General features: G+C 61.2%; 1 protein-coding gene across 1 annotated transcript in view; it reads right to left on the reverse strand.

Annotated features, from left to right (window-relative positions):
• Nucleotides 1-22,671, reverse strand: part of RBM19 (RNA binding motif protein 19) — a 110,997-nt gene that overhangs the window by 74,802 nt on the left and 13,524 nt on the right. The window contains exons 9-19 of the mRNA XM_070066254.2: nt 19,943-20,014; nt 18,706-18,909; nt 17,894-18,024; nt 17,061-17,182; nt 16,672-16,768; nt 15,733-15,843; nt 15,043-15,243; nt 14,499-14,628; nt 5,595-5,770; nt 3,430-3,490; nt 1,250-1,329 (exon numbers count right to left, since the gene is read on the reverse strand). Coding sequence (XP_069922355.2) covers nt 1,250-1,329; nt 3,430-3,490; nt 5,595-5,770; nt 14,499-14,628; nt 15,043-15,243; nt 15,733-15,843; nt 16,672-16,768; nt 17,061-17,182; nt 17,894-18,024; nt 18,706-18,909; nt 19,943-20,014 — 1,385 coding nt within the window. The remainder of the gene's footprint in view (nt 1-1,249; nt 1,330-3,429; nt 3,491-5,594; nt 5,771-14,498; nt 14,629-15,042; nt 15,244-15,732; nt 15,844-16,671; nt 16,769-17,060; nt 17,183-17,893; nt 18,025-18,705; nt 18,910-19,942; nt 20,015-22,671) is intronic.

Consider the following 22,671-nt stretch of genomic DNA (forward strand, 5'->3'; position numbering starts at 1 on the left):
GTGCTGGCCTGCGGAGTTCAGTGCAGTTTGTCTGCTCTTTAAAGCCATCAAAGTGCAGTGTGGTTGCACCCAAGGCTGGTTCTAATGCCAGTTCCTGATGGCAAAACTGGCGTTTTAGGACAACCAGCCTTGAACCTCCCCTGCGTCTCCCATCAAATGCAGCGCTGGGCTGCGCACGAGCCGTTCCTTGTGAGAACGTGCACGCGTGCGCACACGCAGCGACTCAGAAGGGAAGGGCCCTCCGCATCGGCAGAACCAAACCTGGATGAAGAGACTACACGTCATCTAGCAAGGACGCTGGACGTCCAGTGGCGACAGCACTGCCTCGTGCCCTGGGACGCGGGGCGTCCGTGAAGGCAGCGAGCCCACCCTCTCAGGCCGAGGTTGGCTGCTTGGGGCGGTGCCGATCCCTCCAGGGGGCTGGGTCCCCATCTGGCCCGGCACCTCCTCCTCTGTCTGAGGACACTGCTGCGCCTACTTCCAAACAGCCGTCGGCTCAGCTCCCTTCTCTCCTCCTGCACTGCCCCGACCTGCACCCCGGCCCGGGTGTCTGAGCGGTCTCCCCTGCCCCCCTCCCCAGGTACTCTCCATGCGGCAGTCACAGCAGCTGTCCGGAAGCATGGGTCGGATCTTCCCCCGTGTGCTCAGAGCCCTCGCCACCTGAGCACGCACCCCAGTCCTTGAAATGGTCTGTGAGGTCCGGTTCCCGAGACCTCACTGAACCACCTCGTACCCCGACCGCCCCTTCCAGGCTGCGTCTCCCGTCTGAGATCTGCTGCTCAGACCAAGCTCATTCCTACCGTACAGGCCCTGCCTCAGGCCCTTTGCACGTGCTGCTCCCAACCCCTAGATGGTTTCCCCTCCAAATCCCTGGGTAGCTGACTTCTTGCTAATCCAGGGTCGGCTCCCTGTCAGCTCCTCGGAGACCTGTACGCTGACCCCACAGTCTGAGGCAGCACCCCCCCAAGCTCACGGCCTGGTCTTGCAAGCCTGTATGGCTTCAGTGGTCCACGGCCTGTGTGCCCCACCAGGAGGGGACGAGCGAGTGGTCTCCCCCACATGTAGCACAAACCAGGCCCTCAAACCACTGCCGGGGAAGGAATGCATGACCAGGAGTGGCCACGGAGGGCTGAGAACGGGTCTTCACTTCAGTGGGGAACCACAGCCCCTAGGGAACTGGCCAGAGGAACTGGCGCAGGAACACGTGGGCCGCTGGCCGCAGGGGCTGCCGGGGAGAAGCCCGCTTTACCTGAAGCTGCTTGAGGGCTCTGTCGGCCTGCTCCGGCTTCCGGTACTCCACAAACCCAAAGCCCATGGAAAGCAACTCTCCTGCAAGACAGAGGCAAAGTGCACCCGTGCGGTGGGCTGGCAGGCACAGGCCCTGGGGAGCGGGCTCCGGCGGGACCCCGGCGGGCGCCCTGCCTGACTCCCGCTTCTTTTCACGCCCATCTTCATTCCCCAAAAGACCCCGCTCCCGGCTGGCCACGAGTACTCGTCATCCTGACGAATCAGCCGCCAGGTTAGACGGCTGCCACCTGAGGCCCCGCTGCCGATTAATTAATAGATGATTGACATGCCAATTAACTTCCTAATAGAATTCCGCCTTTGGGAGGGAGCGGGAAGCAACGGGATGACCACTGCTGTGACAGCAGCACGACCTCTCCGGGGCAGTGCCCTGCTTGCGCACGTAAAGCACACGACGCCCAAGCGCAGGGAAGGCAGAGGTGCCCAGGCTGCGTCCGCCCAGGCACTGCTGACCATGCGTCAGCCAGGACGCCTGCACGGGGAAGGCGACTGCGTGATTCCCCCGACCCAGCGCCCTCTTTCTAGGTAGCGAGCAGCCGGGGTTCCGACAGCAAGCGTTCTCTGCGCAGATACCCAAAACCTCCCACCAGGACGGGAGGTGGAGGGTTAGTGGTGCTGGGCAGGTCTGGTGCTTAAAGTGCATTAAGATTATGGGAAAGGCAACCATAGGAAAGTCAAGTTCATCTCCAAGTCACCCCCTGCTCCTCCCTCTGCCCAGAGAGGCTGCCCCTCCCGACAGAAGGCAGCAGCGGGGCTCCCAGCCTCGAGGTTGCCTGTGGGATTGGCCACAGCCTGGAGGGCAGAGGAGGCGGGGCTGCAATGCTGGTTCCTGCTCCACCCCGCCGCCATGGCCATGTTCAACACAGCCTCGGCTCCTGCTGGCTCTTCTGTGGCTCCAAGTCTCTGCTGAACTCTGGCCGTGCCACTTCCTGCCCATGAGCCTTCCGGTTTGGCAGGGGAAGGGCACTCCTGCCACGTGACCTGTGGCCGGGACATCCCATGGTGCCATGGAGTGGCCCACCCCTCGGCCCCTGCGTTCCGAGCGTCTCCAGCGTTCCCAGCTGAGCGCGTCTCTGCTTCCTGAGTGGCCACTTGGTCTAGATCTCCCCACCCGTGAGGGACAGCCGGTGCTCAGGCTCTCCTGAGAAGGGGTGTACATGTGAAGAGTTGTGGCGACCTGGGGAGACCAGATGACTGTTTCTACGGCATGGACAGAGCTCCCAACGGGCAGGGGTGGGCTCCCTAGGGTGAGACCTCTGGCCAGCAACCCTGTGGCCTGGACAGCGCAGGTGCCTTCTGCACTCCAGTGGAGTCCTGAACCCAGCGGCTGTGCCCCTCCAGGCACCTCCCTCTGTAGAGCCTGTTCCCCCACCCTGATGTGAAGACCCCTGTGCCAGGCTCCGGTCCCAGCAGAGCCCCACTACACGTGCACCTTACGGCGCTGCTGCCACCAGCTCAGGCATCCAAGCAGCCCGTGAGCACCCCCACGGCAGGCACTGCACTAACATGCTCACTGCCGGGCAGGCCCAGGGGTTATCTGAGGACACCCTCCCCCGCAGCAGGCACTGCACTAATGTGTTCACTGCCGGGCAGGCCCAGGGGTTATCTGAGGGACCCCCCCCCCCCACCGGCAGCAGGCATCACCGTGCGGACCAGCACTTCGCCTGGAGCAGGTGCTCAGGTTCCCACCAACTCTGCCGCAAGGAAGGGACTCAGGCTGAGAACTGCACGGTCAAGGGCCCTCCCCGCTCGTTCTCTGCAAGAAGCCAGCAGGGGCAAGAGACCCCAGGACAATACCCCAGGCTGAGGGCTGTCTCTCCCCGGCACTCACTGGCCAGGGAGGTGGGTGGCTAATGGCTCGTGGAACGTTCCAGGTCTGTATCTGGAATCTCTCCTCGGGAAGGGAAGTGGGGACTCCTGAGGCTGGTCATCTCGTGCTGTTTCCCAAGGACTGCCCAGAGCACAGCGGTGCTACAGAGCGGGGTCAGCGTTCCCAGCCCATTGCACAGCACTGCTCCACGCCCATCCACAACAGACCAAGAAGGGCCTAGAGTCAGGCGGGCAGGTGGGCCTCTAGCGAAAGCCGGCCTCCCAGCCCCGCCCAGATTGAGTCACCGGCAGTACCTGTTTTGCTCTTCTTCCTGGAGACGGAGCAGCTCCTCACCATTCCCACTTTGGAAAACACCTGGAAGAGAACGGGTGCGCTCATCACCCACACTTCCGGCTGATCCCGCACCTGTGCAGGCCACACACCCAACTCCAGCCACCGCAAGGGCGGGGCGAGAACAGGGCTGACACCTGGACGGGGCTCGTGGAGGCGGGCCTGGCCTACGCCCTTCAGTGCATTCAGGAGCCCTGGGGTGGGCCTCAACCTGCCTCCTCATTTCTCAGGAGGAAAAACTGAAGCTCAGAATAGCCAGACAGAGCACAGAGCTAGAAAGGCATCGGGCTGAGATGGACAGCCAGGAATCAGGATGCGCCAGCCCCGGCTCCAACCACTGCCGAGGCAAGGCCCCTCTGGACCACTCTCCCTACCCCGATGTCTCTGCTGACATGTCTCAGCCCCCTACGACATGTGGGTGATGAGCAGTGGCCTGCTTCAAGTACCCTGGACGGTGCCTTTGGGTCCTGTGCTCCCCAGCTGGGCTGGCTTCCTGCTCCAGCCACAAAGAACCGGGGCGTGGTGCAGAGCGGGATCTGCTGCAGGGCAGCAGGGCTCTCCTGACCTCCGCGCCTGGGGCTAAAGCAATTTTCAGCACATTGTGGGGTGGGTGTTGTGGCTCAGCAGGTTAAGCCACCACGTGGGACGCCTACATCGTCACTGGAGTGCCTGGGACTGCGCCCCGCAGATTCCAATCCACCTGCCTGCTACTGTGCATCTTGGGAGGCTGAGATAGTGGCTCTAGCACCTGGGCCCCTTCCCCCCAAGTGGGAGGCGCAGACAGAGTTCCAGGGTCTTGGCTTTGGCCTACTCCGGTCCCAGTCTTGGCCATTTGGAGAGTGAACTAGCAGAGAGAAGATCTCTCTCTCCCTCTCTAACTCTGCCTTTCCAAACAAACAAACAAACACAAACACCCCACGAAAACAAAGCCACAAGCTGGCTCAAAGCCATTTACCTTTCAGCCACTGCTAGTGTGTTCCTCTGTCTAAAAGCAAAACATACAGAGTGCTGGCTCCTTCCTTGAGATTCTTGCTAACACACATTGCAGCAGGCAGAAGCGGTGGCTCAAGTACTTAGGTCTCTCCTCTCACGTGGGAGACCCAGAGGAGTTCCAGGCTCCTGGCTTGGGCTGCTGTGGTGGGCATTCGAGGAATTAACCAGCAGATAGGAGCTCTCTGTCTCCCTCTCTCCACCTCTCAAATAATAGCTTTTTAAACTAAACTTAGGAAGGAAAGCTACGTAGCCCGGTCTTGGGTCACCGGTTACAAGTGCATCTGCTCCTGACACAATGCTGCTGCGCTGCCAGGCCACGTCCACTGTGGGGCCGCCCTGCCACTCGACAGAGGATGGCGGGCGCTCACCTCCCGCCTCCCTCCCACTCCCCGTCTTTGCGCCACACTCCTGCCGCTGGCACTCTGGACAAACCCACCCACAGAATTTTAGAGCTCAAAGGAGTTTCCAGAAATCAATCTCTTAACTCTGTGGCCAGCTTCCTTGCCAGAACAGGTTCACAGCCGTGAGCCTGCTGCCATCCACTCGCTCATTAGAGAAGAACCCATCAGGCGCTCCGTGCCAGCGTCTCCCTGCTGGAGCTCCCAGGCCAGCAGGGGAGCCTCAGCGCCCGGTTCTCTGGACGCGGGAGCTGCGTTTCCTCATCTCTGGCCGGATTCCCCTAGCAGCCTCCTCCCGGCCTACGGCGGTGCCCTGCACTAACCCCAGACCTTCCAGGGTGCCTGGTCCTCTTCCCCCTCCAGCCAGAACCCTGCGGGGCTGGAGCGCCTCTGCGGTCTTCTCCTGCTCCACCAGCCAAGGGGCTTGAGGGGACCCTGACTTTGAGGGCTGTACCTCACCGAAACAACAGGACCCCCCCTCCCCAACTGCAGCATCCAAGCACGGACACGTCCATCTCAGCACGCACGCTGCCCAGACGTTCTGAGGTGCCTCGGGCAGGGTCCATGAGAGCACCCCAGGGCAACACTGCAGCTCCTGTGTCCGGCTGGAGTCGTCATGTTGACGGCTGTGCCATTCCGGGTTGGCACGAGCGGTGCTCCAAACCCAGTAAGCACAGTCACCATGACACAGGCCGGAGTCCCACCCGACACCCCCCTCATGCCCAGTGCTCACTCACCTCCTTCAACGTCTCCTCTGTTGTGCTGAAGTTGAGATTCTTAATAAACACAGTGCACCCTGGGAGGCTCTCCTCCTCCTCCTCCTCCTCCTCCTCTTCCTCCTCCATCTCGGCTGACGGGCCATCTGCTCCTCCCTCTGATGGCTGTTCACCTTCTGGGCTCTCGCTGTCCGGCACTGGCCACCCCCATGAAAACAAACAAAAACCAGACAAGGCTCTTCAGTGCGCTCTAACCCCCAAAGCCCAGGGGCCTCCAGCTCACAAGCTACTAAGGCCACGGGCCTGTGCGCGGGCAGGCACGTTGGGAAGGACAGGGACACAGGGCTGTGCCTGGTGAGAGCGAGGTGGGGGTGGGGAGAGAGCGCGTGGCTTACCCCATGCACCAGCTGTAAAGGGTAGAGGACTGGGAGAGGGGCAGAGGTTAGGACGTCCCCTGGGATGCCTGCATCTCACGCCAGAGAGCCTGGGTCGGAGTTCTGACTCCACCCCCAACTCTGGCTACTGCTAATGCACCCCCTGGGATGTAGCAGTGATGGCTCAAGGACCGGGGGCCCTGCCACTCCCCCGGGAGACCCAGGTGGAGTTCTTGATGCCTGGCTTCCGCCCATCCTGGCTATTACAGGAATTTGCGAAGTGAATCAGTAGATGAGATCATCTCTCTCTCTCTCTCTCTCTCTCTCTCTCTCTCTCTCTCAACAAAATGAAAGTGAGAAATTAAAAGAAAATATAAGGGATATGAAAAAGACCAAAACCCATGAGCCTTAGATTGAACTAACCCACACTAACTTGAACTTTACGATAAATTGCTATGTGAACTGCTTCCTTCAACTATGAACTGAAGTGAAATACTATTCCCCCCAAAACACGGCACTTAGTAAACACTCGAACTCAACAGCAATGTAAAATTCTTCGAAAACTGTAGAATGAGAGCAAGACCCAGAACATTCTAAATCCCCCCTGAATCTAAAGGATGTTGCGCTCCACTGAAATTCTCCATCATCTGTTACTTCAGGAAGCAAACATGGAGGAGCGTGGCTCCTCCGTCAGCATCACGCATAGTGATGGAAAACTCGAAAGTCCCCTGCCAGACTAGAGAGGAGGTGAGCGAGAGCGCCATCCCGGCTGGGGAGAACGGGGCCAACGAAACCGACGCCGCACACCGCGTCTGACATCGAAAAAGAGATACAGAAAACTCCCACGTGCTTCCACTCAAGGTCTGTGCAGCACACGAGAAAACAACGCGAGTGGGCACACACACGGAGACCCGCCGGAAACACACGCAGGAAGTGCCCCGGCCGTTTCTGGAGAACTGGGTGCTGGGGGTGGGGGGTCGCACTGCTGCCGCTATCCAAGAGGGAAGGCCCAGGTGAGACGCAGTGGGCGAGGGGTGCAGGCAGGCGGAGGCCGGGTGGAGCCCCGGCAGCCCCGGGGCCACGTGCGTGGGTGCCATCTGAGGGGGAGGGAGCTCAGGAAGTCGGGGACAGGGCAGCATCGTAATCTTTGTTGAGATCCAGCAGCAAGCAAATGGGTTCAGTTTGTTTCCACCTCCCCAGTGTCCCCAAGTCACATGACCAGGGCAGGCGACCGATCCTCTCTCCACAGGCGAGGCCTCGGAAGCTACTGCCACCAGCACCCAGGCTGCACGCTCACCGCCTCACTGCCCGAGTGGGTGACCACCTCCCCTCCCTCCAGGAATGCTCAAAGCCCACACACCCGGGCTGGCAGACGGCTTTCCGTGGGGACCAGCCGCGTCTCCCCCACACACCTTCACTCAGCGGCTGCAGCAGGAGGGCTCCCAGGGGTTCAATCTGTCTCCCCAGGCACCCAGGCGTCTCCCCTGCCCACAAAGCCGCAAGCCTAGCGCTTTCAAGTCCTCATTAAGCTTCCGTTACTTTGTCAGAAAACAACCTTTTCAAGTGCCGACGGAAACAGCCACAGTGACAATGTTATCCCTTGAACACCGGAGGACACACAGCCTGTCCCTTCCCCCCCGCAGCTCCTGCCCCAGGCCAAAGAAGAACACCGCACAGGGCCGCCTCCCTGTCTGAGAAACCCACACAGCTCAGCCAACAGGAGACCCCATGGTGGGGCCGTCTGTACTCAAGTCCAACGTCACAGCTGCTAGAACGGGAAGCAGAGCTATGCAAAGCTACGACCTTTAGCTGCAGCGTGTGCCCGCCCTCTCCGGCTGTCCTTGGCATTGGACATTTCAGAGACTAGAGAGAGGAAAGGGCGCTGAGGAGACCCCTCGGGCCCCAGCCCAGGGCTCCCCGCTGGATGCCTGGGCCACACCACCTCATTCAGGACCACAGGGGCCACACGTGAAGCCCAGGGATTGCCCGGGAGGCCGCTGTCTGAAGCCCAGGCAGCTCCAGGTCGGCGAGAGGTCCCTGGGAGACAGACCATTCATGGAGAAAAGAGTGGAGGGGACGCATGGGGACCAGGAGGCTGAAGGCCAGCTTACGGGACAGCCCCTTCTTGGCCCTGGCTAACAGCTGTGTTGGAAGGTCAAGCGGTGTGGTCAGCCATCCAGATCTCTCCAGAGAAGTTGAAAAGGCAGCCTTTTATGGGGAAATGCAAGGTCTTTAAATCCTGGCAATGTAACTGAACGGCATGTGGCTTCCGCACTGGGCCATGGCCAACAGACGGTGCCGCTCACCAGGCCTAGGATTGCTCCTTGCACACAGAGCGCTGCCAAACCCTGGCCACCTTCCCTCCTCCTGTCCCGGCCAGCGTCGGGAGCTCGCAGCCTCACAGGGCAACAACCCACCAGCCCAGCGGCCCTCGGCGGGCAGGACTGGCCCCCCCCGCCTCCCCGCGCAGGAGCAGGCCGGGTGGACGCCAAAGAGCTCGCTCACACGTTACATGGTCATCGGCAGCTGCCAGCGAGGTGCCCTGTGTGGACTTAGGGACAGCGCTGGGCTGAGTCAGGTGGGGGTCGGCAACCCAGGAATCCAGGTCAGCCTCTGTCAGTCCCGGCTCAGGAAGCAGACACCTGGCCCTGAGGACAGCTGGGAATTGAACTGGGGACGTGGGTCTGGCCTGCCATGGGGCTCAACTGGTTCCTCCAGCGTCTCCATTACCTCTGGGGACGTGTGGCTGGAGATGATAGATGCTTCGAGGCGGCCTGGCCTTCCTCCAATAGCAGCAGTCCCAGCTGACCCAGAGGCTGCTGGTCTTCCCTGTACCCCTGTGCTCCCAGCAACAGCCTCCCCGCACCCAGCACTCCCCCACCCTAGACCACTCAACGAGACCCGCGTGTCAGCCATCAGACTGCTGAGCGCAGGGGGCCTGCGGCCGCAGCCCAGATACTGCTAGCGCAGAGCTGCGGGATGCCAGGGCAGGCGGGCCGGCCCCCGTGAGTGACAGAGGCCCCTGTCTCCATAAAGTGGAATTTAACAAGAACTGCAAACACGCACTCCCACACTTCGCTGGGCTGCACTGAAATACAAGCACCCACTATTTCACCTGCACTCCTGGCCCAAGGCACTGACTGCGGTTGCCGTTGGGACAGCTAATGGCCTTCTCACTGGACCCCTCTTATTACCAGCGTCTCTGACCTCATCTCTGGTTCTTCTGTCCAGACCTGAAACATTCTAACCGCCGAGCCTGCCAACCCCACCCCGACCACAGGGCCTTTGCACTTGCTGTCCCTGGCCCAGTGTACCCTCAGGAAGCACTTCCTGTCCAAAGTGGCTCCAGTGGTCTCCACCTCAACTTGCCAACTGCTGATCTCCTGCTCTCAGAGCCCGCAGCTCATTCTGAAACCCCCTTGCTTACGGACCTGCTCTACATCCCCAATTATGTGGGCAGCTCACTGAGGCCAGAGCCCAGCAGCACACGTAGACGATGAACAGGGTGGGCACTGGCCTGTGCCCGGGCAGCAGCGGCATCCTAAGGAGGTCCGGCTCTCGCCCTGTGTGGCCCTGCACACCACGCACCCTCTCTGCAGCCTGTGTGCAGGCAGACTTGTGCGTGGAAGCCTGTGGGAACAGCTCTGAGAAACGCCACTTGTGTCACCCTGCACATGAGCCGCCTGCCCCACTCCCGGCTAGGCCTCGCGGAGAGACGCAGGGGACCCCTAACCCCGTGAGAGGCAGAGTCCTTTCCAACCTTGGCTGCAGGTTCCGAGGTCAGCCGGTGCCACACCTCCGAGCCCTGCCGGCCACCCTCTGCAGCCCGAGTCACTAGGCCAGGCCCTGCTGTGGCCCACGCCGGTGTCCAGAGAAGCGTGGAGAAGGCTAAGGCCAAGGGTCATATTTCAAAACACTTCTGCTGTTGGCCCCAGGCAGTGAACAAAAAGAAGACACGGGAAAGGCAAAGACAAGGTGCAGGGACTCCACCAGATGTGCGCCAACAGAACCCCCGGAGCCCGGGGAGCAGGCTGCAAGGCAGGCTGGGCTGGAGGGGGCTGGGCGAGGCGGGGGACATGCGCGGCGTCTGTAGTTCGCACAATGAAATCCAGTCACGCAGCCCGCCGGGGCTCTATTCTAATCAGGCCGCAGAATTTACTGCGCCCCTCCCCTGGCGGGCTCTGGGCGCAAGCTGACAGCGCCGACTGTTATCAGTTGCAAGCAGCTTTGCAGGTCCTCCCCCCACTCGGAGCCCTTTATCTGGAGGTGAGGGTCTCGGTGGTGGGGAGATAAAACACGCTGTCCCCCTCCCTCGAGGCTGGGCCGGAGACTGGGAGCGCTCAGCAGTCAGGACGGGTGGTTAAAAAAAAAGGAAAAAGAAAGAAAAAGCAAGCGCTCCGTCCATTCCTCCTTTGGAGCAGAGAAAATCCAGTCCCTGGGGCAGCGGAGTCGCCCCCTCCCATTCCCTGCCCTCCCAGCCTCCTGCTTTGGGGAGCTGGGGACGCTTGGGGACAATGCACAGAGGGCAGGGTGGGGGGCAGCAGGTCGGGGGAGGGCTCTTTTGTGCCTTACGTGTGAGAAGGGGACAGAAGGACCACAGGGGGCCTACAGATGAGCTCTGCGGGAACTCACGGCACAGACCCATGCCACTTCCTGGGCCCACATCTGCCAGCAGCTGCCTACAGACCTATCCGAGGAGCCAGTCGGCCCCTGGGCGGGGTGGGGTGGGGAGTTTGTGGGAATGAGACTGCCAGCCCCGCAGCATCACGCAGGAAGTCAGAGGAGCCAGGGGACCACGACACGCCGCAATCCAGGGCACTCCCAGTCGTCCCTGGCCAGCCCAGCTCTGGGGAGGAGGGTGCGCATGTGCATGTCTCTTGGCCACCTCTTTGCTGAGTGCCACCAGCACGGGAGAAACAGAGACTCACGGGCAGTCTCACCACATCCCCCAGCTGCCCCGGAGGTCTGTGTGGCACCCGCCCCCAGAAAACACTGGCAGCCTGCCGGTCCCGGAACTGTAGGAGGACAGCATGGCGGCTCACCGGAAGTCACCGCTCTGTGCCTGGAGCCGGGCGGCCCCTGCCCTGGGTTCACCTGCCTGCTGATGCCCTCCTGGCTGTGGGGTGGGCAGGGTGGGCCAGGCGCCCACTTGCCAGGGGATACTCTGGCAGAAGTGAACTTGCTCACGATGCAACTCCAGGACTAAGACCCTGAGGGGAAATAAAGGCTCATGGCGGCTGGGGGGATCCCGGAGCTGCCCTCTTGCTTCGAGGGCCAGCGCCACCTTCACCGTGCACACACACACCCTGAGCCTGCCTAACTAGGATGGCGCTGCACACTAACCACGCCCCTCCGCTGACACAGCAGGGACAGCAGGCCAGTCTGTCCACTCCCAGGACCCCTCCTCACACCGCCGCCCTGTGCCTGGGTGCCCGGCGGTGAAGGCCTCTGTCTGGCTGAGGCAGATGAGAAACAAGCAAAGCAGGCAGACGAACAGAAGACGTCCACGCTGTGCCCGTGTCACCGAAGAACACAGCCGCGGCCTGTGCAAAGGGGTCATGCGGGCGGCGCGGCCCAGCGACCGACCCCTGCCCTGCCCAGAGCAGGCCGAGGCAGCTTCCGCGAATCTGCTGTCGGGGCCATGACCCTTCTGTCTGAGAGGAGAGCGCACCTGGGGCCAAAACCCATCACCCAGGTTCAAATGCAGCCTCTGAAGTGACAAGGTAGCAGGTGACCTGGGGGTGATGGCTAGTGAGGGACAGACGGGAACAATGCAAAGAGATTCTTTTTCTTTTTTTTTGATGGGAGGTTAGAAGGGACTCCTAATGGGTGTGCACCACACTGGCCCAGCAGCAAGGGCGGGGGAGAGCTCTGGAGCGGACCCCTAATCAACCCAATGGCCACAGAAGCCTCGGAATCGTGCAAGAGCAACGGAACGGAAGACATTCCCTTCAGCGTAGCAGAGGGCTTCCGGGACAGAGGGCCCAGGGCCTTGTGCGGGCCGGTCCTGACCCCCAGGCAAGGAGATGCGGCCAAGGCCCAGGGTTTTATGTGAAGTCTGCAAATGTAAATGAGGATTAAGTCTTAAATCTGACCATTCTGTTTCTAGCTGCACCTCCCCCACACCTTTGGCTATAAAATGTTCTCTTTTACAAGAACAGGACAGAGGCTGTGGCACAGCAGGTAAAGCTGCAGCCTATGATGCTGGCATCCCATACAGACACCGGTTCGAGTCCTGTCTGCTCCACTTGCAATTCAGCTCCTTGCTTAGGACCTGAAAAAAGCAGTAGATGAAGCTCCTGCTCCTGGCTCTGGCCCAGCTAAGCCCTGCCCGGCCATTTTGGCCACCTGGGGAGTGAACCAGTGGATGGAAGACCTCTCTGTCTCTCCCTCTCTGCAAATGTGACTTTCAAACAGATACATCTTAAAACAACAAAAACATGGGGCTGGTGCTGTGGCGCAGTGGGTTAATGCCCTGGCCTGAAGAACTAGCATCCCATATCGGCACTGGTTTGAGACCTGGCTGCTCCACTTCCGATCCAGCTCTCTGCTATGGCCTGGGAAAGCAGGAGAAGATGGCCCAAGTCCTTGGGCTCCTGTACCTGGGTGGGAGACCCGGAGGAAGCTCCTGGCTTCGGATCGGCACAGCTCCGGCCTTTGTGGCCAGCTGGGGAGTGAACCATTGGATGGAAGATTCCCTCTCTCTCTCTCTCTCTCTCTCTGACTCTCCTCTCTCTGCGTAACTCTTTCAAATAAATACAAATAAATCTTTAAAAAAAAAAAAACAAAAACAAAACAAAAAACAGTGCAGATAGTAGACAGAGGCCTTATCTCTCTTTAGATTCTTACTTCAATAGACTAAACAGTCAGTGACCCAATCAGACATGTGTGGGGGGTGGATTACTGCTGACAGGTTAAATCTTCACACGGTGTAAAACGACCTCCAGCATCCTTTCTGACACTTCTAAGGGTCCTGATTCTTAGAAGCGGTCAAGTCCCCAGATCAGGTGGTTGCCTGTGTGAGTGTGTGTGCAGCGAGGTGGGCACACTGTACCTAGGGGACATCGGGGAATGTCTCCCAGGTTCCCACCATGACTGGGGGCACTGCTGCACCAAAGTGGGGAGTCTAGGGATGCCAATTTTCTGAATTGTCCTGCCCAAGCTGCAGCAGCAACCCTCACCCCAAAGGTGAAGCATTACAGGAGGTGGGGCCGCACAGTCTGGTCCCCAGCGGCTGCGGCTGCCTTTTCCTGTCCAGCCCTCGCAGTCACTGGACATCAGAGGGCCCTGTGCCACTCCAAGGACATGAGAAAACATCTCTCCCCCCGCCGCCCTCTTACGAAAATGAGAAGGCCGCTTTCTTTGGCTCGGTTCCTGTTCCTGAGAGACTACAGTCTCTGTCCCCTGCACACACTGCTCTGGTTTGGATGTGGTTTGAATGACCCCAGGGTTCACGTGCTGGACGCGTGGTACCCATGAGGACCTGGGAGAGGCAATGGCATCACTAAGAGGTGGGGTCTGGGGGGAGGAGCTGACACAGTTCTTGTGGGACCCTGGTGAGCTCTCCTGAGAGGGCTGTTATGTAAGAGCAAGACCCAGCCTCCCCACACCCCTCCCTGTCGCTCCCCCTCTTCGTGGAGGAACGACACTAAGCCCTGCCTAGGCTTCATATCCGAGTCACGGCACCATTATGTCGCTCCCCGTCTTCGTGGAGGAACGACACAGGACCCTGCGCTGTTCTTTTGTCTGCTCGGCCCTCCCCGGGTTTGCTGCTGGTTCTTCCCGGGTTGGCTACTGTCCCTTCCACCTCCGTGGAAGGGCGGTTCCCCCTGGCCACTTTCCCCACTTCCGCGGGGGAGCGGCACACCGCCGGCCGGCTCTCTCGGGGGCTGCACAGATGTTCCTTCAGCTAGATGTTCCCCTTAGATGTTCCTGGTGCATGCCGTCTCTCTCCTCCTTTATAGTCCTCCTCTGCCAATCCCAACTCGGCTGCCCACACGCCGAGTACGCTGCTCTCCTCCAATCAGGAGCAGGTCCTACAGTTTATTGGCTGAACTGGAGGCAGCTGTGTAGAAGCTGTTTTCTCCTCTCCCAGCGCCATATTGTGGGAGAGCAGATGCATAGAATAAGTCTTAATTCCAGTAACAGTCTAGTCCGAGTTGCTCCCCACACCTCCCCACGCCTCTGGCTTCCTGTCCTGCCAACCGACGCAGCCAGGAGGCCCTCGCCACAGCTGAGTGGCACCGGCATCACCCTCCTTTAAGTGTGAGCTCAACAGACCCCTTTGCTTTATAAGGTTCCCCAGCCTCCGGTGCTTTGTTACGGCAGCAGAAACTAGATCAATGCAGGGACTACAAAGCGGCCGCCTGAAGTCGACGTGCTACTGTTCCTAAGGACAGGTTAAGAGACTGCACCACCCGAGCTGGAGGCCCGCGGTGTCGAAAACACACCAACAGCTTTGAACCAGTGGACAGTGCAGGACGCGCTCCCTGTGGCCCTCCCCTCTCTCGCTTGCTGCCGCAGGCATCCTGAACGCAGTCTGCGCTCTTACCGGCTTCCGGCTCCACCGCGTCCTCTGCTGCAGGTTCCGCGGGTGCGTCTCGGCGCCCTTTCTTCTGTGGAGCTGCACCGGAGAAGACGCCGACCGGGGCCCACTCCAGGTACAGGGGGACGTGGTGGAACTGTGCAGACGGGGCGATGGGAGGTGTCATCCTGGCACCCAGGCCCACACACAGGGGGGGATGCCGAGTCAGAGAGATGGGCTTCCCACTCAGGGACAGAGTGCCGGCCGCCTGATGCCCGAGAACAGCCCCAGGCCCTGGGAGGGGCTGGGTCTCTGCTGAGCACAGGGCACCCTAGGACCCCATCCTCTCCACTCATCGTACGTAATGGGCAGTGGGAGAGAGAGCGGAATCATGGACGAGGTGCAGCTCCCTGGGGGAGTATGGGACAGCCACGAACAGAACATGCATGCTCTCGCCACACGTCCAGACGCACAGGCAGGGCCCGCCCCTCCCACGTGCCAGGTCTGCACCAGCTCCCTGCCCCTCCCACAGGAGGCTCCTCCACATGGAGGCCGCCTGGGGCCGCCCTACCTTGGAATAGGCCAGATGTCTGAAGGCCTTGCGGGCTTCCAGGGGCTCCAGGAACTCCACGATGGCTGTGACGCCGCCTTCGGGCAGCAACACGCGGCCCAGGCTGCCGAAACGGCCGAAGGTCTCTTGCAGCTCGGCCGCCAGGGTGCCCGCCGGGAGGTTCTTGGCCAGGATCACCGTCTTGCTCCGCTCGCCTGCAGCCTGGGGATTGGGGACGAACACCCACGGCACCTCAGGGTGGAGGCCACAGTCCCGATCTGTGGTGGCTCCCAGGCGAGCCGCCCCTTCTGGAACTGCAACAACAAGGCTCCTGCCCTTTCTGGCAGCTCTGGGGAGGAGCCAAGGCCCAGGGCTCTGGAACTGGGCCCCACGGGTCAAATCCCAGCCCCCACTTCTGAGCCATGCGGGTCCCAGTGGTTTCTAACCTCAGCCCCCAGCGGGAGGTCCCAGTGGTTTCTAACCTCAGCCCCCAGCAGGACCTCCCGCGGAGCCCAGCCAGGCTTTGGCCGTGTCATGCACCTCCCGGCGAGGAGCTTACTGTGGAACGCAGATGGCTCGCTGCCGCAGGTGTGGGAGGCAGGAGGTATTGAGGACTTCACACCCCTGGGGCAGCCTGCGACTCTCGGGAGGCGGGGCTCTGTCCTGGACCCAGCCCCTGTCTCCCAGTGGCCACCGCGCACAGAGGCCCACCTGGCTGAAGGAGTCCAGGCTGACGCCATTGTCCAGGAGGAAGCGCCGCACTTCCTGCACCAGCTGGGTCTCCCCGAGGGCCACGCGCACGGCCACGCTGCCCTTGGTCTCCTGTGGGAAAGAAGAGCAGGTGAGCAGGGCCCCCAGGCTCCCCACAGGCGGAGAGGGAGGCTTGGGAGGAAACGGGTTCCATCCGCGCCCTCGTGTGGCCGCTCATGCCCCAGTGGCGCTGGCTTCCACAGGTTGCATGGCAAATCCAGGCCCCCGGGACCCCTCTCCAGCTCTGCCGCCCCCTCCCCCTACTATATTAAATAAATGTATTTTTACAATTAAGGTTTTTTTTTGTTTTTGAAAAATGTGGCCATTTGGGGTCAGCGTTGAGGTGTAGCGGGTTAAGCCACTGCCTGTGATGCCAGCAGCCCATGTGGGCACTGGATGAGTCCCTGCTGCTCGACTTCCTACCCAGCTTCCTGCTGATCTGCCTGGGAAAACAGTGGCAGCTGGCCCGAGTGAGACCCGGATGGAGCTCTGGGCTTCTGCCCTCGGTAGGATCCCTGGCCACTGCTGCCATCTGGGGAGTGAACAAGGGTCTGTGTAGCTTGCATTCTACTTCTGCCAGCGCTGACTGTGAGTGTCGGGGGAGAAGGGCTACAGGGCAGTGGTGGGCTCTCACGGGTGCCAGCAGATGCCCCTCATTGACTGGCTGAACCTCACAGCCCCAGGTGGGCTCAGAGGAACGCCAAGGCTGCGTGACTGGAGCTCCGTGCACTTCAAAGAAGGTGAGCAGACACACAGGATGCAGAGGGCAAAGTGCTTTCGTATACTTTCCACTTCACAGAGTACACCCGCACTTGACACATGGAAGGCCTTGCACTTGAGGCTTCCTCCACAGCACGCGTCTTACTTTACACGCACGGGAAGCACGCAGCACACACTCACATGGTCGAACACTTGGCTCTTGGTGGCGTTGTACTTCTGTGCGATAGCGTCGGCCACGGCGTTTGGCCCCATGAATAGCGTGTTCCAGTTGTGAGAGCTGAGAGGCAGAGACAGAACAGGGAGGTCGCACCGTGGCCGAAGGAGGAGAAATGCACTCGTGGGCCTCCTTTCTCACTTCCCCGTCACAGGCTAAGGGTCCGGCGGCATCGCCTTGTGCCAGGGCTAAGCACTTAGTGGACATGCCCTCACGAATCCTTACAGGACTACAGTAGTAAGTGCTGGCACTGCTCTCCCCACTGTACAGACGACACTGAGGCTCAGCGCGGAGAACACGGGCAGACTGGGAAAGGCAGGGGTGGGGTCAGAGACCATGAATGGTGAATAAGGACCTGGAGCTGTTGGCCTTGTCCTTGGACTCCTTCTTCTTCTTGTAAGACGACGACCCCGGGGCATCAGCCTCCTCGCTGGCTTCCTTCTTAATGGTGGATGGCAACACGTGGAGCATCCTGCCCTGGAGGGGCGGGAGAGGAAGGGGCGAGGATGTCACATTCGGTCACGAGTCAGCTGACGGAGAAGGGGCGGGGGGGGGGGCAGGCAGAAGGATCACACAGCCACTCTCACCCCCGTCACTGCGATGGGCCTGACACAGCCACACAAAGGAAGCTCTGGAAGCTATTCCTTGACGGGGAACACGGCAGCAGGCCCACCGCCCGCACGCCTGCGCCCTGCTCGCCCTGCACCAGGAGTGAGCCCACGTGGGCTCAGTAACCTGTACTCGGGTGAATGAAAGGGACACGGAGACGCGGGGGCCTGGGATCGGGCAGGTGCACTAAGCACACTGCCTGTGGCGCTGGGAAAGTCCCGTCCGCTCTCTTCTGGCTGTTTCAGCACCACGTCAAAGGCCTGTCTTCACTCCTCTGCAAGCTACCACTTCTGGAGACGACTGACGTTTACCCATGCATCTGATGAGTGCTTGTGTGTGTGTGTGTGCCTACTGTGTGCCAGGCATGGTCCCAGCTGCCACAGCGAGAGAAGGGACCAGGCCATCCCTCTGCCCTTACCATGCTTCTCACCTACAGGAGCTCGTGCGTGGTGACAGCCCGGAGGCCACCGTGCATGCTCTTGGGCCCGAAATGTGATCTCCCTCTCCCTCTCCCACACACACACACCTTTGTCCTGTCCCTGCGCCCTGGGACCACTCAGCCACCCCCGGCAGCCTCACCTGGAACACCTGCCCGTCCACTCCCGCGTAGGCCTTCACCGCGTGCTCGGGCATCATGAAGGTGACGAAGGCAAAGCCCTTGGGCTTCTTGGTCAGGCTGTCGATGGGGTAGTGCAGCTCCGACAGGGGCCCTGGGGACAGGAGCACAGTCAGTCCCCTGGGCCGGGCCGGGCCTGTGCTCTGGGTGATAGCGTGCTGGGCACCATCAGATCGGGGGTCAGCCCTCGCCGCTTGGCCCAAGGAAAGAACGTGGCAGGTGCCAGCATGAGGCCACCTCAGAGGTCAAAGGTGCCACTCCCCAGCCCCACCCTGTGTGGCCTCTGCGAGCCTCGGTCTTCTCCCCCTAGGATGGCACCACTGGAGTAGCTCGCTCACGGGGCGGCCGCGAGGATTGAACACGTGTACAAGGAGGGCACTGAACAGCGCCTGCTTTGGTGAGTGCTACAGAAGGGTTTACGGCGATGTCGCCATACTCCAGTTACAGCGTGGGCCGCGCCCATCAGTTTCCACCCTGGGTCTCCGTCCTCCCACACTGCCTACTGGATGCACCCTCGCCTGTTGAGACTGGCCACGTAAGCCAGGGCGCCAGTCCAGGTAGAACTACCCAGCAAGGGCGACCGTGGCAGACACAGCCTTGGAGGTTCTGAGATGCCCGATGGTGGCCCTGTTCAGAGCCTTCCTGCCCCACAAGGCCCAGCCACGCACTTAATCCACCTCTCTGATCCTGCACCAGCCGCAGTGGCTGTGCGCTTGGGGAGCGCACGTTAGGCACCTGCTTGCCTGCTGCCACGCCCTCCAGGCCGCGCCCCTACCGTATTTGGAGAAGAGCTTCTCCAGGTCCTCTTCGGTGCTGGTGTAGGGCAGGTTTCGCACAAACAGCCTGCCGGAGTCGGCCAGGTCCTCCTCCTCCTCGTTCTCCCCGAGCGTGCGGCCCTGCCAGGGCCGGGTGCTGCTCTTCTGTGGCCCCTTTGTTGCAGGGACGGGCTTTTCTCTGAACACCTCGATGTAGCGGCCGCCTGCACAGGCACAGAAGTCAGCGCCCTGGGGGGACCCGGAACTCGCCAGCAGCTCTGGGACAGCAACGGCAGACTCTCCCCAGCTGCCCCCAGAAGCCACAGCACAGTGGCTGGTGATGGCGCCCAACACACGTTCTGTTGCCCACAAAGCCACTCATCTTGCCAGTGCAGCTCCAACTCCAGGGGGTGGCCTCCCTGGGCCTCCCCAAACCACAGAGACTTAGCCTTGAGTTCCCTGGTGCTGCTGGCTGGCCTCCCTGGGCCTCCCCAAACCACAGAGACTTAGCCTTGAGTTCCCTGGTGCTGCTGGCTGGCCTCCCTGGGCCTTCCCAAACCACAGAGACTTAGCCTTGAGTTCCCTGGTGCTGCTGGCTGGCCTCCCTGGGCCTTCCCAAACCACAGAGACTTAGCCTTGAGTTCCCTGGTGCTGCTGGCTGGCCTCCCTGGCAAAGGTCTCCTGTGGCCATGCAGCCTGGCATACAAACCAGCGTGTACACTGCCCCTGCACATCTGAGCAGGCGGATGCATCCTCCACGTGCATCAGGTGCCCAATAAACCCGACCGCCTGGCCTGCTGCTACCAAGGCTCCTGGGGTTCTCACCTAACACCCACATCTTCACGGGGGCCGGTGGCCAGATTGGAATCCCTCGTCTGTGCCAGGGTGGGTCAAAGTCGCACCCTTGGCTGTCGTTCCCGAGCTCTCCCGAGGCAGGACACGGCCTTCGTTGTGCATCCCGCCGAGCGCCCCGCCCCACGGGGCCAGCGCCTGCCTCCAGGCTTTTATGCCAATGCCCCCTCTCCGTGAGGCCCAAGCAGACGCGATGCTGTTCACAGCCAGGCCTCTTCCACCCCTGCCCACGCTGTGCCCTGCCCCGCCACACCGACTGCCCGCTCACTGCCCGTCTCTAGGTCACCTCCGGAGGCAGGGACCGCGCCTGTGTGCTCACTGCTGAGTCCCCTGCCTGCAGCAGCGACACGAACCTGGGGGGAAAGCCACGAAGCCAGCAGGCCTGCAACCTCCTGGCGTCCTTACCCATGTACTCCCTGTTGCATTTCAGGGCTTTCTTCACCTCTTCTTCGCTGCTGAAATCCACGAAGACGTACCCTGAGAGAGGAGCAGGATGCAGGTGAAGTGTGCAGGCCATGGGCGGACACCTGTGGGAGCCCAGGGGATGTCCCGCCCTGTGCAGGTGTGGACAGTGGGGCAAGCCTCTCTCCGCCACATTCCTGCACCGACGGCCTCCCTACAACGCACGCCCGACTCCCCTTTGCAGGGCTTGTTTGGTTGAGGAAGATGCTGGACGCGGGGTCAGAAGCAGCGGAGGCCTTGCTGCCTGCCCCCTGACTCTGGCCGCACCTGCTCGGTGCCGAGGTGCGGGGGGTGCGCCTGTGAGGAGTCTCCTCCGGCAGAGGAGCCTCCACAGCCTTGACCCTGACCTCGGGAGGCGGCAGAGCAGCAGTCACCATCACCGCAGAGGCCGCCACCCTGTTCAGAGGCCCTGGGGCTTTCCGCCCCCATCACGGGGCTGCTCACGTTCTGATCCCTCCTCCCCCACCCCGCATCCAGGGGCCTCCCAGACCTCCATCCCCCTCCTCCTGCCCAGCACCCCCACGGCAGCCCACTGCGATCCTCCCGGGTGCTCAGGGCCGAGGTCTCAACGCCTCCTCCCAGGCACAGCTCCAGGACCCATCCTTCACTAGCCTGGAACCGCGAAAAATCCCACTGCAGAGCCCCCGGGATCCCCCAGGCGGGACGGCCTGGCCAGTCCCTCCTGGCTCTTCCACAGGGGACCTTCTGCTGCTCCTAAGAAGCGTCTTGCTCACAGGCTATCTCTCCAGTGTGGCCTCTCAGCGCTGACAACCCCAACCTGCTGCTCCCTGGGTCACTGACAGGCGACGAACAGGCGCAGCACTGCCACCACCAATACGGACACGTACGTACATTTTTAAGTGGAAATATTTATTTCTCCACTTGAAAGACAAAGGTCTCCCACCCGCTGGTTCACTCCCCAAATGCCTACGACAGCTGGGGCTGGGCCAGGCCATAGCCAGGGGCTCGGGGTCAATCTGGATCCACAATGTGGGTGGCAGGGACTCAAGTCCTGGAGTCACCTTCACCTGCTGGCTCCCCTGGTGCACAGTAACCGGAAGCTGGATGAGAAACGGGGCCGGGATTTGAACCTAGGCACTCTCATACGGGATGCAGGTGTCACAAGCAGCCGCCGACCTGCTGAGCCGAATGTCCACTTTGCCACGACTAACACTAACTACAGCTGCTGTGGCCTCGGCGGTGCTCAGCACTGTTCTGAACACCAGCTCCGGGGCAGATCTACACAGCTGTCAGAGAAACAGAGGCCAGGTCCCTCGTCCAAGGTCACAGCGCTCCTGTGCAGCCTTTGCTGGGACGTGCACCCGGGCGGGGCTAGTGGTTTGCAGGCAGAGAGGGCTGGCTGGCTGAGGGGGTCAGGGAGGCAGGTGTGGCTTTAGCACTACGAGGAGAGAGTGGATGAGATGCAGGATCACGAGGGTGACCAGGCCATGCCTGCAGCACGCGCACTCTCCTCCCAGGACGCCACCTGCACCGATCTCAACCACTCTGCCGGGCCCAGCGTCTTCCTGCCCAGGACACCCTGAACACCCGGCAGTCTCCGCCTTCCCTGTGGCCACACGGCTTGGTGCAGTTCTCTGAAACACGGTCCCTCCGCTGCATCTCCTGCAGCTGCCCGGCTGGGCCACCAGGCAGGCCAGGTTAGGGGCCCATCTCTTCCAGCTCCCACTCCCCTATGGACCACACTCTGCCAGCACCCAGAGCTCCCGAGCCATGGGATGTGGGGAGCAACTGGGAGCAACTCGGACTAGACTAAGTTACTGGAATTAAGACTTATTCTATGCATCTGCTCTCCCACAATATGGCGCTGGGAGAGGAGGAAACAGCTTCTACGCAGCTGCCTCTTGCCAACTTGAGTGATGACCTCCAGGAGCTGATCCTGCTCCTGATTGGAGGAGAGCAGCGTACTCGGTGTGTGGGCAGCCGAGTTGGGATTGGTGGAAGAGGACTATAAAGGAGGAGAGAGATGACATGCACCAGGAACATCTGAGGGAACACCTGTGCAGCCCCCGAGAGAGCCGGCCGGCGGTGTGCCGCTCCCCCATGGAAGTGGGGAAAGTGGCTAGGGGGAACCGCTCTTCCACGGAGGTGGAAGGGACGGTAGCCAACCCGGGAAGAACCAGCAGCAAACCCGGGGAGGGCCGAGCAGACAAGAGAACAGCGCAGGGTCCTGTGTCGTTCCTCCACGAAGAGGGGGAGCGACAATGGGAGAAACTGGCAGTCCAGAGTGGGAACCTGGGAGGAAGGTGGCACCAGGCAGCATGGGCATGCTCAGTAACCCAGAGCCCCACGCGTCCCAGAGCTGTGGGCAGGCTTGACACAGCAAAGCCCAGGGCCTGCTGCCCCCATCTTAACCTGTCTGCTATGAGCAGAGGCTGGGGCAAGAAGGCAGGAGAAGCGAAACACAGGGGAAGACTGTCACTGAACAGGCGAGGGAAGAACAACAGACCCTCGACCTGGCCAGCTGCACCACATCCACAGAACTGAGGACCTCGGATAGGAGAATACAAGGTCGCCTTTGGGCAGTACAGAGGCCGCCGGGGTGCCCCATCGCCGCGGAGTGCCTGGTGCAAGTCCTGGCTCAGCTCCTGACCCCAGCTGCTGGCTAACGTGCACCCTGCAAGGCAGCAGGTGATGGCGCAAGCACTTGGGTC

Source organism: Oryctolagus cuniculus, chromosome 21 (genome assembly GCF_051225735.1).
Source record: "Oryctolagus cuniculus isolate XC-2025 breed Fujian yellow rabbit chromosome 21, ASM5122573v1, whole genome shotgun sequence".
Lineage (NCBI taxonomy): Eukaryota > Metazoa > Chordata > Mammalia > Lagomorpha > Leporidae > Oryctolagus > Oryctolagus cuniculus.